Source organism: Acyrthosiphon pisum, chromosome X (assembly GCF_005508785.2).
Source record: "Acyrthosiphon pisum isolate AL4f chromosome X, pea_aphid_22Mar2018_4r6ur, whole genome shotgun sequence".
Taxonomy (NCBI): Eukaryota; Metazoa; Arthropoda; class Insecta; order Hemiptera; family Aphididae; genus Acyrthosiphon; species Acyrthosiphon pisum.
The window spans coordinates 56,570,020-56,586,472 of NC_042493.1; the positions used below are offsets into that span (position 1 = coordinate 56,570,020).

General features: G+C 28.4%; 2 protein-coding genes across 3 annotated transcripts in view; one reads left to right on the forward strand and one right to left on the reverse strand.

Moving 5' to 3' along the window:
• The first annotated feature begins 98 nt into the window (after positions 1-98).
• LOC100161405 (cytochrome P450 4C1) overlaps positions 99-16,453 on the forward strand; it is a 26,122-nt gene continuing 9,767 nt past the window's right edge. The window contains exons 1-4 of the mRNA XM_001952075.4: positions 99-837; positions 10,413-10,519; positions 13,534-13,624; positions 16,117-16,375. Of these exons, the coding sequence (XP_001952110.2) occupies positions 678-837; positions 10,413-10,519; positions 13,534-13,624; positions 16,117-16,375 (617 nt within the window). The 5' untranslated portion in view covers positions 99-677. The remainder of the gene's footprint in view (positions 838-10,412; positions 10,520-13,533; positions 13,625-16,116; positions 16,376-16,453) is intronic.
• LOC107884510 lies at positions 6,989-9,398 on the reverse strand. Of its 2 annotated transcripts, none has more exons than XM_016806788.2 (2): positions 7,825-9,397; positions 6,989-7,107 (listed from the first exon to the last, which is right to left on the reverse strand). In XM_016806788.2, the coding sequence occupies exons 1-2, from the start codon at positions 8,465-8,467 to the stop codon at positions 7,103-7,105; spliced, it is 648 nt and encodes a 215-aa protein (XP_016662277.1). In that variant the 5' UTR covers positions 8,468-9,397; the 3' UTR covers positions 6,989-7,102. The 2 variants fall into 2 exon arrangements, with proteins under 2 accessions (XP_016662277.1, XP_029343248.1); XM_029487388.1 differs by lacking the exon at positions 6,989-7,107 and having other exon boundaries at positions 7,117-8,486; positions 8,549-9,398.

A 16,453-nucleotide genomic window follows, 5' to 3' on the forward strand; every position in this document is an offset into this window, starting at 1 on the left:
GGTTGTGTAGTAGGGGTTGTTGTTGGTCGGGCCGCCGTCCGCCGACCGCCGCGTGTATGTGCGTATGTAATAATGGGGATGGCCCGAGCCGGCATATAAGAGCGCGCCGTGCAAAGCGTGTGCGCACTAGATCGGCGGCAATTTGACATACCGGCCGCGTTGAGTAGGTACGACCGCGTTAAAATTTCCGTACGCACTGCGACCAAATCAACTGTTGTCGTTAAATCGTGTTCATAGGTATTATCCAAAATAACATTATAATATTATTATTATAACATGTCATATCAAACCGCGTTGCCCACGACCGTATTACGTTGACGTTATACCGTGGTGAGACCTGTCCAAACCGAATAGTATACGTTTCCAGACCGTTTCAAATATTAAAAAAAATTTTTTTACATTTTGTCTGTTTTTCAAAACGGTCTTTCCGTTTCCGTCCCGTCGACGCTTACAGCAACCGCGTTTCCAGCGCACCACGTCGTGAGTCCGCACCCGGAGATCCACCGCGCCATTGGCGGTTCCTGCATCCCGCAGGACCAGAATACTGCACTTTAATAATAACACCATATATCAGGTGTACCTGACACACGGTCGTCAGCCAGAAGACCTCGCCGAACAACACGGTAATTGTTGGGGTAACCCACTCAACTGCAGCATATTAACATAAACCGATAACGATGGACAGCAGCACATTGATTTTGATATGCATAGCCGTCGCGCTCATCGCCATCGCTATCGTCCGCAGACTCGAGTTCGTCGCCTCGTTCCGTTCCATCGCCGGACCGCCGTCTCTTCCGATCTTCGGCAATGCACTCCAGCTAAACGGCTCCCCTTCTGGTAAGTTGGTCTAACTATATTATACGCTCGTCTATATGGTAGGTACAACAGGTATACCTACATATTATTATACCACCATGACGATCTGTTGTTTTTTTCGAAACCGGTACCGAACACAATGCGTATATTGATTAATCCATGCCGAGTTACATAAAACATGTTTTAATTTAATTGGTTCACGAAAATTTAATGAATATGGGCCTCTTAATATAAGGGGCCATCAGCTCACCACTATTGATTCATTAAATGTATAGGTAGTGATTGTTTATGCATCCCGATATAATATTATAGATAGGTACCTACATAGTATTTGCAACAATATTTACAACGATATAGTATAATATAAGATATAGTGGCACTTTAATCTGTCTATATTTATAATATAGTTTTCATTATAAATTATAGTATTATTATTGTGTACCTAATTTATACCTAGGTATTATATTGAAATATAATAATATTAAATAGTTTTTTTTCGGTTGTCGAAAATCCACGCCATTTTTCAGGAACCACTGTGCGTGTATATGAATGTACATGCGTCGGATTATGATGTACTGTTGCCTGTTGGTATTATTTATTTATACATTCTTTATTCTAACCTATACGGTCCTACGGCTTTTTAAATATCGAACGATTTACAGTGCAACAATCGTTTTAGTAATAATAGCTGCTCAAACGCAGGTTTTCGTGAACATTAAGGACAGATAAACATCGGCAGGTATTATTATAACTCAATACACTCGACAACTCCGCCGAATATTGTCCAATCACATATAGGATGTAGATAAAAGATATAGGTAATAAGAACACAGCGCGATAATGGCTTACCTAATAAAATGTACTTATTAATATATATAATAGGTAGGTTAGTTACTTTTACTTGTTTCAAAAAAAAGGTGTAATTTACCACGTTATTTAGATTTTCATCTTTCGGATTTTTACTTCCCCAAAAAGTTTACAATTTCCGAAAGAAGATTACAAACTCACAGATTATGTATAATTTATATTATGCAAACAGTTAATAGAATATGTAAATTAAGAATCGTTGTTAATTATGAGAAAAAGTTAGAATTATAAATTTACAAGTGCAGAGTATACAGAGTAATTAAACGAAAAATAAAAATGTAATTGGTATTACTACCGCGGTTTGACATACACGCCTGAGCCATGTATTTAGTTCATAATTTAAATTATGTTATGTTAATTTATTTAATTGACTAATTTGTAATAACAAACTTTTAAAAAAAAAGTTACTTACTAGTATAAATAACAAACCAAAATTTTAATTTGTTGAATGGATTTTTAACAGTTTTACAAGATTTATATTAAAGTTGTAGAAACCTAATATATAAGTACAATGTACATATTATTATGATGTGTATCGTATACCTATTTAATTTACAATTTATTAGTCATAATAATTATGATATAAAAACACTCGTATTTATTACAACAATAATTCGTATATTATATAAATATCGAGTATTTTATTAAATCTATTAACTATCATACAAATATAAAATAATTAGTAATTAAAAATAATTAAAAATAATATAATATACTTTTTAAACTTTATGTTTTTTTACTTCGTTGATTTATTTCAGATATTATATTTTACAACATAGTGTAATGTATATACTGCAATCATTTAGCTAAGTACTAAGTTTTAACTAGAGTGGGTCGGTACCTATTTAAGTGCAAGTTTCAATTATCTGAATAGATAGAAAAAACAAAAGTATTTGTTAAACGAGAATCGGTTAGGTATATTATGTAGTTCAGATGATTAATCAGCTATTGATAGCAAACAAGTTATATAGTCGAGATGTCTATTGTAGATTAACGAAGGACGTAGGTATAGACTAAATACCTAATGAGATAAAATTATTTTAAATAAGTACTTGAATTTTATAATAATTCTGTTTCAAACTTAAAATTAAACAAAGATTAAAGCAAACTTCCACCGATTACCTACTTGTCTTACTTATATTACAATGGAAATACTATTTTTTAAATATATCTACGCTTCACTAGGTTAATTTGTTTTTGTAAAGTAGGTTCCTATATGATATATTAATATGATTGGCCAAAGATTTATGTTAGGTATAATATATAATATGTAGGTAGTTAATTTTAATTTTATTATTATATTTTTTTATTTGTATATAAGACATAGGTATAAATGAAATATATTTATTAGTTTTCGTCTTTGTTATATTATAACCCATAAGATTACCTATCTAGTGTTGATTCCTATATTTACATACATTTTAAGTTGCCTGTAACTTAAAATAATAACGTTTATTCAACTTAAATATAATTTAGCTGTTCACACTGTACAATGTACATCTATTAATTAATATCTTGAAGTGGTTAAGTAGGTAATGTAAATAATAAACACTTTTCTTCACAGTATAAAATTGTTTTGAAAGTTGAATAACGAAAACATTTTATGTTTGTACAAATGTATTAATAAAGACTGAAGCATTTAATTGTAATATATTATGTATCATTCCTGATAACACAACACTCTGTCTTAAACGAAATTGGCCAAGGAACCTATTCAAGATTAAAAAAAATAAAAATAAAAAAAAACAACACAAAAAAATGTTTTTGCCATAAAACAAAACTGCCTAGAATTATATAAAGTAGGGTCAATGGACCCCCTCCCCTTCTATCATGCCGTACAGTCATGTATACTTGTACCCCATATATTACCTATTTTATAAATTGTATTACAGATTGTATACAAGTATATTCTTGTTTGTTCTAATAAAAAAAGAAAAGAAATTTATATATTATGTACCTACAAACATAAGCAGTTCATGTATTTTATATAAAATTTACATTTATACAAAATTCAAATATTACGAGAATTCTTATTTTATAGAAAATTACTATATATGGTTCATGTCATAATAATATTTTTTACTATCAAAGGTGCATTCCGTGTTGATACTTTTTAAATTATAACTTATATTGATTTATATCTATGACCCGGGTAAGCAGTGTACTTTCAATTGTAATGAAACGTATACCTATAGGTATACGTAGACAGTAGAATCTATATCAATGGTATGCATGGAAAAAAATAATAATGCCAACATAAGGTTTGATGTATAGTACGTTATAATAGGTACTATAATGTATAATGTATGTACCTATGTCAATTTCAAAAATACTTTTTTAATTACTTATTTTTTTTTTTCGTCCAATATACTTGAAACCTACTAAATTTAAATCGTTTTAAAATTTTAATATTAATTCACACATCTTGTTTATTATTTAGAACTAAGTATATCATTTTTGTATTTTTAATACGTAAGTACTATACATAGGTATTTTTCAAAAATGACATATCTATTAACTCCATACATTTTATATTTTATTTAAAAGTATTTTAATGCAATAAATAGGCTATCGATATTATATTATTTTATTCATACTATTCATTTAATAATAATTTCTCATTATTTAAAAAATAATACAGATTTACTTGACATTCTCTACCATTTCATAAGACACTCTTATCATTTAAATGGCAGTGGAATTTATTTTTTGCTTAAGCTTACAAATAGTATAACTAATGTAATTAAATCAATTTTCTTTTTGCTATTAAAAGTAATTGAAACCTTAGATAGGCACTATAGCAATGTAAAAAACATATTTAGAAATTACAATATTACATAGGTACCCACTACCCATATAATATACTATTGCATAAAACATTAAGCGTTTTTTAGTTATTTCTAAAAATATAATATTTAGTTATAATAAAATATAGTTTTTCAATATATTGTTATATCGTTAGTGATAAAAGAAATACATTGTTTTCGGATTCCGATATTTTTTAATTGTTAATTCAGTAATTAAAACCACTATAATATCAAATCCTTGCCAATAATCGATTTTTATCAAATTCGTTAGCGCAGTTAATAGTCAAATAATTTCTTGGTTTTATATCAATTAAATTTAAAATAGTAAAAAATGTAGAAGGGAGTGGGGAATATTTTGAGGACTATTCATTGTGTGAAAAAAGGGTATCTTCATAAAGCATTATATTAAATTACCAGTATAAACCACTTTAACATAATACGTATCTACAGATCGGTTTCTTCTTATAATTGTTCCAAGGGCGACTGTTGGCAGAGGTAGATGACAGGTGGCAAGGGTCTATCCTCTCCATGAATTTATAATAATAACGCAACGTGGTATGTATATATAATGAATATTTGTATTCAAAATTTTAAAAGCAATTTTATTATGTAAATATTTTTACGGGAATTAGAGTCTGTTTAATAGTGATTATTATTTATTTCTATAGATCAACGAACCATAGTCCCCCTAAACTATTTTCTTGTAATCGCCCTTGAATATATTTTTATCTTTGGTTATTTTTTACATTTTAAAATTGGAACTTATAAAAGAGCAACATTACTAATTCTGTCTTGGCAGATACCAATTATATCATCTTTAACCTTCTCATATGTAGGCACTTAACAACTCAAATGTATCTCGGAATAACTACACATTGTTTTGTTCTTTTAAACAACTTAAATTAAATTTTCACTATTTCAAATTAAAATATTTACCTACTTTTAATGTTTACTGTTGTCTGTTAGTTAAGGTTAAATTTGAAAACACAATGAAAAATTTCTCAATTAAGTAAAAAAAATAACGATAGCTAACTATCAATTCTATCAAATATAATGTATTATTATTAATATATTGAGAATTTTTGAAAAGAATAACTCTAAGAAGTATACTTATAAGATACTATTATAGTACACCTTAAGGAACATTTAGCTAATGACATTACCGATGTTCTCCTTGCAGGGTATAGATTTCATCAAAATTGTTTTACTAATGGTCATCGAAATTCCATACATATGTGCACGTTAGGACTGAACACTGAACACTACGCAGCACTATTTAGGAGATAGGTGTGGCTTTTAAGTAAATATTCGTGAATTACGATTGTAGAAATAGGGTATTTTGTAAGAGTGGGTATTTTAAATGTAATGTCATCAATATAATATCCAAATACCTAATGTTCTGAATTAATTGCATTATTATGTATGATAATGTTTGATAAAAAATAAAATACCACACATTATAGATTATAATATGATAAACTCCACGGACTAAACTTGCAATACGATACAGTTGTAAATAAATTAAAATTTTATTTTAAAATACAATAATAAATTTTAAACATAAAAAATTCAAATATATGTCACTCAGTAAAAAGTTGAAAATATAATAGGTATGCATAAGTATAATAACACTTACATTATACGCGCATTATAGTGACGTATGAGAATATGAAATCAATATGTTAATTACAAATGTATTTGTTTATTTTAGTCCACAAACGTCATAATTTCCTCCTTCGTATGAATAAAACATATTTTTATAAACACGGAAGATGATTATCGGAAAAATGTAGACGGTGAAAGTAAATATCAGTTAAGTTTGTTAGGTGAACCTACCTTTAAAAGTATTATAATTTACTTTAAATAAATCTCATTTGTTCATATTTTATCCTTGCAAATTATAATTGAAATGTATTAAACATATGTGTCTAGACTGTCTGGCACGGTGGCATTATGAATACGTTAAAAAAAAGGAAATATGGTAAATAAGGCAATATTTATTTATATTGTACGTTTTTTTAATAGGTCAAATTTTGTGCTGAATATCGTTGCACTTAGAAAGTGAAATAAACAGTAATATGGGACTGCATTTTGCACATATTGCCAATGTCATGGTTGTATTTATGCATACCTTTCATAAATACACAATAAGATGGAAAAAGAAATGGGTTGTATATTATATTATATTAGAAACAGTAAATTCATGAGTTCAGCATTCAAAAAAAATATGTTTTTAATGCTAATAATATCTTAAAGATAATATTTTCTATTTAATAAACAAAGAGTTGTTTAATCGACAGATATTGTATCCTTAAACATTTAATCGAATTTAAAAATAATTTACTATCTATGATATAATCTATGATATAATCTTTTTTAAATATTGTAATATAGGTAACTAATAATAAAATAAATAAATTATAAATATAATTTGAATAATTATTAGAAATATTTTCATTAAATTAAAATATTGATTAAATAATTTAGATAGATATAGTGAATACTAGCATAATTTATTCATACTTTATCATAATATAGGTTCTTCTGCAGAAAGCATCGAGAGTATTTGCCTTCCAGAATCATACGTTGATATAATACTGCCTGTCGTTTTTTCAACCTGCAAAATAATTTATGTTTAATACTTAATATTATGGCATTATGAAATCACATAATATATTAGATTATGTACAGTTATATGCAAATTGCAAATAGGTTTAGGACGTTTAGGTATTGGTTTATTATTAATGGAGTATTTTACATTTAATTTGTTTGTCCAATTATTAACTAAAGTATATACATAACAAATTATTATTGAAATTTATTTGATTGAATGATTCAATTTACAAGGGTGAGTATTCAAACTGCACATATTATTGGTCTTTCCTATTATTATTTTTGTGATATAATTTGTTATCCTTTAAGGGTTGCTCTAAAATACCTTCGAATTCGTTCGGAAGACACTATCATAATATTTATATTCCTCTAAAACCCAGCTTAAAAAATAATGTTTGAAAATTGTCCAACGTGGCTCTTTTTTTATTGAAAATACTCTTATTGTTTAAACTCGAATGTTCAAGCTAGGTACTTAAATATTTTATCAAGTAAGATTTACTATAGTCGGTCCGATTCCGATCACTTATCTAAGATAATTTATATACGTAGATTGAGAAAAATATAAGCAAATTGTAAAATTAAAAGCAGCAATTAAAAAGTGATTTTTTAGTATTTCTTGTTTAATAACTACCAAATACCGACTATGATATAAATTACAAATCATAAAAACTGTTGTCGGCGATGACGAACTATATAATGTGTAGGTAGGTACCCATACTACCTTTGAGCGGCAAAACCTTTGAATCGAAGTTCGATCCCGCTGCAGCCCCCTCGCCACCCGCGATCACACCTTCGGAATACACGCGTTGGAGCAATCGGCGTACATCGTCAGCCGTCATCGACACCGCAGCCTCGCCGTCAAGCGGCCGACGTCCGCGGTCTACAAAGTCCATGCGTTGAACGTAATACGGCAACAGGCCTATCCTCTGCACAGGGACGGGCCTCCGCCGGCGTATCAGCACGTTCGCCACCGCCGGTTTCTCTCGGTACATCACACGGTTTTCGTAATACGCCGCGGGTTTCACTAGGTACCGATCAACGGTCCTGGTCGACTCCAGCACGGTATCTGCTGCTTCACCGCTGCTCGTGCCGATGAAAGACGGTAGAGCGCACCTTTGATCACGTGGTTCCGCTTGTCTGGGATCCCTGTGAGGGTTGCCTTCCACCGCTGCCGCCGATGGACCCATCCAGACGGCTGCGGTAGTGGCGTTTTCCCCGAGTTCGGAAGTGGCGTTTTCATCGAGTCCGGAAGTGACATTTTCCGCAAGTTCCGCCGCCCCCTCGACCACCAGCAACGCGGCCGACCAGACCGCCATCATCGCGTAAAGAACCGGACGAGACGCGCGGACGGTGCGCGGCATCATCGCGATCGTCGTTCTTACCCTACGATTAATTATATAGCAGCCGATAAAATATAATATATTATGTGGTGAATAAAATATTACTGTTCATAGATGATCTCCTGCTATGAATTACCACGATCACTTGACGACCCAAAGTCGTCACTGCACTACTACTGTAGAAGAAATAAACGATGTAGAGCGTGACGACTATAATCGGTGCTGTGTCTATAAGTTTTTTATTCGTCCTCCGCTTCTTGTTTTGTCTTTTGGCGAAAAATTACCGAATTATCGGCCCCCGACGGAGAAAAAAACTGCTCGCGCCTTTTCGACGCTATTTTCTAATAATAATATTATAAATATTATTATAATATTAAAATATTAGATATATTGTTTCTGCGAATTATCGCGAATTGTATAAACAAAACATTGCGCAATGAGTTTTGTATCTTTTATACAATACAACAATAATAATATTGCTGCAATATAACAGTATAATATTGATCAGTGCTTGTACAATATACTCCATTGGTGACAGAGATAATATGACGTGATATATATTCGAAAAACTATTATTTAGCTGCGCGACACTCTTTTTTACCACCTATTCAATCTCTTATATATTAGTGGTAACCTGCAAGAATTAAAGGATGATTCAGTTACGATATAAAATAATTTAGACCGATATAATTGGAAATGTAGAAAGGATAACATAATTTAAACCTGAAATCATTACGAAGACGTATTTACATACATTTTTTTAAGTATACATATCTGCCCCTGTGCATTATACCTATGCCAATAGTGCATTGTGCATAATGTATATACCAAATATATATGTTACAGCTAAAGTGTTGAATTCCGTTATTTTATGAAATAACTTTGTAGTTCATGAATTACCTACGAATGTTAGTTAAAGTATGCAATAATACATGAAAATTGTACTTTAACTAGTTATTTCATAGAATATCTAGTTATTCTATACAATTTCAGTTTGATATCCGTTAAAGTATAAAATACATTAAAATTTAAAATATATATTAAAATATTTTATTTTACTGAATTATGAACTAATTATAGTCATATTATTTATTTATTTGTACATGTAACTATGTAAGACCAATATGGCATTTAGAGTTGCACAATACCTCATTTTTTCTACAAACACATCGCTTTGTGTCACATTTTTTGGTACAAGTGCACTTAAAAAAACCCTGACCAGTTCCCAGTGACTGCGCAGTTGCCGCAGATTTTAATGTAATACTTGTAATTATAATTTGTAGGTTAGGTATCAAATAAATAAAAATAAAAAATAAAAAATAACTTGTATTATTAAAATTTTTCTTACTATCATTGCATCCCAGTTGATAAAACCCATCGTCAGTTAATTTTAAAACAACTGCAATAATTTAACGAAGATCACCCCTTCCTCTATCAACATCGGGAATTTTGATACGCACTGTAGAACCAATATTAGCAACCGTAAGTTTAGTATTTGATAAATCTTTCATTCTATTTGCCTGTTTTTCCAAATTTTCTTTAGCTTTTTTCCTCTCCTTAAAACATTTAATTATTTTTATAATTACAATATTAAAGCTAATTTAGCTAAGCTAAACGATATAATTGACCTACCGTAGCAATATTTCAATGAAACTATATCTTTTTCTGTGTCAACTGTTGGTCGATCTACGTCAGTTAGAACTATATTTATTTATCATGATATTTTGTCATTTACAATTTTACACTTTAACGAAGTGATGCCAGGGAATGTATAAAATAACTACCTACCTAGGTATTTCATAAACTAACTGATTCAACACTTTAACTGTAACATATACATACATATTTGACTTAAAATCTTTAATAATAGTTAATGCATTGTTACAAAACGCTCAGATTTCTTGTTCACGCAGTATACCTACTATGTAAATAAATTTCTAATATCAATTGTATTATTTTTCTTTTATAGATTTCTTTAGACTTTTACTCGAATGGCATTCAAAATTTGGAGACACGTATCAATTATGGATTGGTCTTCGACCATTCATAGCAATGGCTAATGCTGATCATATTCAGGTAATTGATAAATTATTTATTTTAATACGAACATTTTTTATTAAGTTAATGGATAGAAATCTTTTAAATGAATACAATAATTATCAGTCAGGCAGGTGTATAGAATAATATTTATCAGATTAATTATGTAATAAAAATTACAATTAGCCGTGAATTACGGTATTGGTACAACGGTACCTATATATTTAAATTGTATCGAACAATATAACTATGTTGTTTATTTTAATTTTTAAATCATGATTTAAATTTGTAAACTATATAATAATAGGTTACGAAGAAAAATAAATAAATCATATCAATTTCAGTAAATGATTTCTATAATGTATTTTATGTTGACTATGATACCGAATATTGTAAACATTATATTGTTATCTGTAAATTGAATAAATAGACATTATTTATAAAAATTGTAATACTCAATAAATTGTCTGTACATTTAATGAGCTGACATTGCTTATTAAAATATAATTGATACATATTGTTTGTACATCAGTGATCTACTTGGAGAAATAAGAGGAGGACTCTAAGAAAATTAGCGACTTTTGAATTTATCGAACTCAGCCTAGGGGGGCAAAGCACTTACGTACCCCAATCATTAATCCTCAAACAAATAATATTACAATATTTGAGTACCTATTTATTAGTTATATAATTAATGACTAAGTACTATTACAAGTGATTAAAATAAATATTTTTTAACAATACTAATTTATTCACATTCAAAATAGTTTGAATTAATTAAATGTATAATAATTCATTAATTCATTAAATTGTAATTGAATATTTTATTCAAAATGATTTTGCGAAATAAAAATCACTAGGTAATATAATATTATAGGTATGCTAATAAAATATTTAAAGAACGTTCCACTCTAATTAGTATTTTGTAAGGGGGTGCTCAAAATATCTAAAAAAAAAATAGAGTAGCCTCGCCACCCAGCTACCATTCCAAATTCGAGCATTTACTAATAAATATAATGAAAAATCTCAAATATAAGCTACACAACACTATATAATTAAAAATTAAAAATATAGGTTGCATATGTACCACATATACCGAATATAATTATAGGTGTTAAAATGTAAGAGTTAAGAATTTGAATTTAATATTAATTTGCGTATGATGAATAACAATTATATTGTTATTTAGGGTTGAATGGACGAAAACCGGCCAGTGGCTAATATTAATATTAATATCTAAAAAGCTGTTACATTTTGAGGTATTTCTAATAACACTTTGGTTTAAAAAATAATGTTATTGCAGTATAATATATACAACGTCACATGATTATCATAATATAATTTTTACCAGCAAAATGCGTTATAATTTCTTATCAGATTTTCCTACAAGAAAAATTTTAAATTTCAACAACATTATAAAATAAATATTTTTACGGTAGTTTTACTTGTTTATGCGTATTACAACCCAAAATACATAAAACATTTTTTTTGTGTTCAAACTACGTACCTATATTAACAAAATTAAGATATTTTTAAAAACATAATTACAAGAAGGGCAATCCCAAACAAAATTATGATGTAGTAACGGTCATTTTGGTTTGAAAAAACAACATTTCTTATTATTAAAAACATGGAACTATATTAATAAATCACAATATCTCGCATGATAAAAATGCTTCGATTCTCAATGGAACTATCAAATTAATTTAATACTATCATTATTTACAGAGATATCAGTCACCCCTATATATTTATGGACAGTTCTCTTGTTAAGTAATAATTACATATATAACCTAAATAGTATTATTCAATCATTTCGATTTCGCATTTGAATACTATACGTCTGTATCAACAAAACAATATAAATTTAGTTGTACTATTATTGTATTTACAGGTATCTATCTGTTGTCAACTTATTTGGTACGTAATGTTTCATTGTTTTTAGGTCATGTACAATTGCACGTGCCTATCGGAAAAAAACTACACACTTATAGTAATTGCTGTGCTTATGGTAGAATTTTGTCAACGACCTTCCTTGTTTTATACTTGTTTTAATTGAGCTTATCATTAGGTTCTATACTTTTGTGCTTATAGCACTACTTTATATATTTACTCTACACGTGGCGTGAAAATACTATAATCTTCTTGTAAAAGTTATGTGTATATATTATAATATACAAAAAAAAAATGTTTCATTTATGTTTACTATTGATTATTTAAATTCATACATTTCACAAGTACTTCTTCGTGTAAATTTGAAAATATTCTATTGAAGTAATGTAGCATACTCAGTTATCTAGCATTAAAATAAGAAAATATTATGTTATTGCCTATTATGGTTTGTTATATTATGCACATATCTTTTTTATGGTAGTTAAAACATTTTTGTTAAGTTGTCACTAGTCAGTTTTTAAATTAAAGGTATGAATAACTTATAAATGTCACAAAAATGCAATTAAAAAACAAGAAACTGTATTTTTGGTGGTTAAGTGCCTATAATATATTGTACGAGTATAGGTATATTAGGTATCTATTCAAAAGATAATTTTTCTAACTACCTATATCAAGTATCATTGTGCAAATTAGGTAATACTTAAAGCACTGGTAAATTCAATTTAGGTACTTTTATTTTTTAATAATTAGGTAGTACAAAAAAATTAGTGAACTGTTGTGATCAGTGTATAGTAAATAGTAATCTTGAGTTAATTAATAGGTGCCTAAAAAAAGTTTAAGTGTTAGTGATTACTGTTTACCTACTATATAATAACAATAAGTCTTTTATACCTATATTACTGTAAAAAGAAAATGTATCAACTTATAGGCATTATGCTCATGTTTGGGTAAATTTACACAAAATATTGAAGAAGACTTTAATTTTTAAACATTGTAATTGTCAATCAAACCTGGTTGAAAGTGCCACACTAATTACGAATGATGTACATTTTTAACATACATTTGTCTTGTAAAAAAATATAGTATGTCTATATGTTTATGTTTATAATAAATCAATGTAATTATGTAAGTCAAGTTTTAATTTTAAATTTTTATTTCAGCAAATTTTGAAGTCAACCGTTCATATTGACAAGAATTTAGAGTATAATCTACTACTTCCGTTTATCGGTACAGGACTAGTGACCAGCTCAGGTAAAAAATAGTTTTAAAAAAAACAATATAGGTACCTACACACAAAAATTACCTAGTTGTAATTTGTACGTACTTTGTTGATTATTCATATAAGATAGAAAAACCGGTAAAAAAATTAACTATAAATTTAATATTTAGATTTTTTATTGAAATTTACAATATAGCGATATCAATTAATATTGTTATGTACCTACCAATATAGGTATACAAATAATTGCTTTCAATATAAAACATATTTTTGAAAAAGAAACTAGTACTTATATTATTTTACATTGCTAATAATCTTATATAATTTATTCATATTTATAGAATTATATAATACAATTACGAAGCATAGCTCGTACATTTCATTTCATATAAAGTTCACACTAATGAATTAATGAATTCATCAAATCAAATAACTACGTAACTTTATAGCTTTCATGATACACATATCAAACACTGTTACCATGACCTAAACTACGAACCACGATGACAATTGATAATGGATATTATTATCATAAATAATACTTAAAAGAGACGCAGTCAGCGTATTACACTTTTATTACGATCTGTTATACGCATATGTTAGATACTAATAGGTATGAAGTATTATATATTTAAAGTAGGAAGTTTGATTACATTCTTATAATTAAAGTTTAAAGGTACAATACCCAGAATTACAGGGTAATACCTACCTGTCCGGGAAAAATGTATTATAATGAATTTCCCTAAAACACCGGGCAAAGTTTAGGTACATATAGAGCACGGTATCACATTGCCAAGTCAATTAGTCCACTGTATTATACTATTGTATATTTAATGTAGGTATTTAAATAATTATACTAATTATTTCAGCTCTAGTGCAAACTTTTTATACTGTGCAGTTTACTTTTGATATAGACTTACAATGACTCGTATTTCTATATAGTGAATTTTCCTTAAATTATGAACCGTATTAACATCCTTCCATACCTATCTATTTTCAATTAGTCATTAGGTAGTATCGTAAATTTAGAATTTCTGGCTGTTTGGTGAAGAGTCAATTGATAAAGCCTAATAACTAATAAGTCATTACAAATTAACAAAATATGAACAATTTCTCACGAGTAAGACTTAATATGTCGTTAACACCTTAATTAAATGATATACCTATGTTGTACTATGCCCTGATCAAAAAATTTAAAGCTAAAATAGTTTTATTTATTTATTTATTTAAGTTTTAAACGGTCCAGACATAAATTAGATAATAATTATAATCGTTAGTAAATATTAAGTCACCAAGTAAAATAAAGGTAATATAAAAACTTTTTTATATATGTTATGATATAGATACCTAGGTAATATTATTTCTTTAATTAATATTATGAAAAATTAATATTTAACTATTATATCATATTATTAGGTATAATATGCAAAATTCCCATTACTCTATACTTATTAGGTACATTGATAATAGATTTTATTAGCTAGACACTTTTCAAAAAATTTACTAGAAAACTCAAACAAAATATTATTGTATCGACTTATTTTATTTATTAACTATCACCTACTGCATTTACATAAACTATCAACTAATTCACGGCCAATGTCGGATTACTTTGCTGTGTTATAAGATTTAATGTGTTCTAATTAATGATTATATCATTTTTGATTACTACTCTTAAAATTATGATTGTAACAACAACTGAAGCACTAATAACTTCAGACAACAATAAAAGTACGGAGTAGGCCAGAAGATGTAAAGTGCATGTAACGTGTCCTTGACCCGCTGCAAGTATGTCTCCGTTAGACATGGTTTAGCAATGTCTGCTGTTTGCTACTCAAGGTCAAACACTACCACAACAATACACTTATACAACAGTATCAATTTTATCATAACACAAAGTATAGTGAGCTTCCATGTCCCAGAAGGCCAGAATATAGACTTTTTTGAACAAGATGAGCTCATCGCGGACCTATAGCTTAAAATGTCAATTGGTATATCCATTAAGAATTACTATGTGCCAGTAGCGCTAATTGAGAGTAATGATAAAATAAAATGAAAGCTTTAAATTAATTATTCATGTTTATTAATATTAAAAGTTGTTTAAAAATAAGACTGAAATTTGTGAAAACTTTCAAGATTTAATCGATTTGAGATATCTACTAGGTACTTTTGATTTCATGAAAATATTTCAATTTTTTTTCATTTTTTAAATATTAGAAATTTTAGTACAATAACTCGACTCTCAAAACTTAAATTTTTTTCTTGTCATTTAAAAATTCATATACCTACCTACACAATTTTATGCAACTTGAATTAATTTTTATCTCCCTTGAAAATCGAGTTATCAAATTTCGACTGTAATTGACTTAATAATAAAAATGAAAAAATAAAAAATAATAATATAATAATATTTCTGTTTTGTAAAAAAATCAGACACCAGTTTATTTATGTGCATAAATATGATAAAACGTATGATGTTATTCAAAATAATAAAAATATTATCATTGTATATTGTTAAACTCAGGATCGAAATGGCATACAAGAAGGAAGTTATTGTCACCAACATTTCATCAAAATATTCTCGAGGGATTCTTACCATTAATAGAAAAACAGATGAAAACCTTAGTAAAGGTGTTAAGAAAAGAGGTCAATAACGTTAATGGATTCGATATAAAGCCCTACGCAAAATTGGCTGCACTAGATACAATCGGCAACACAGCCATGGGATGTGAGATAAACTCACAGGAGAATTCCCAACTGGATTATGTTAAAGCTCTGGACGAGTGAGTAGAATTTTAAGTACATACCAAGATTAATATAAAATGTATTGCATCGAAAATTATATAATAGGGGTATACCGG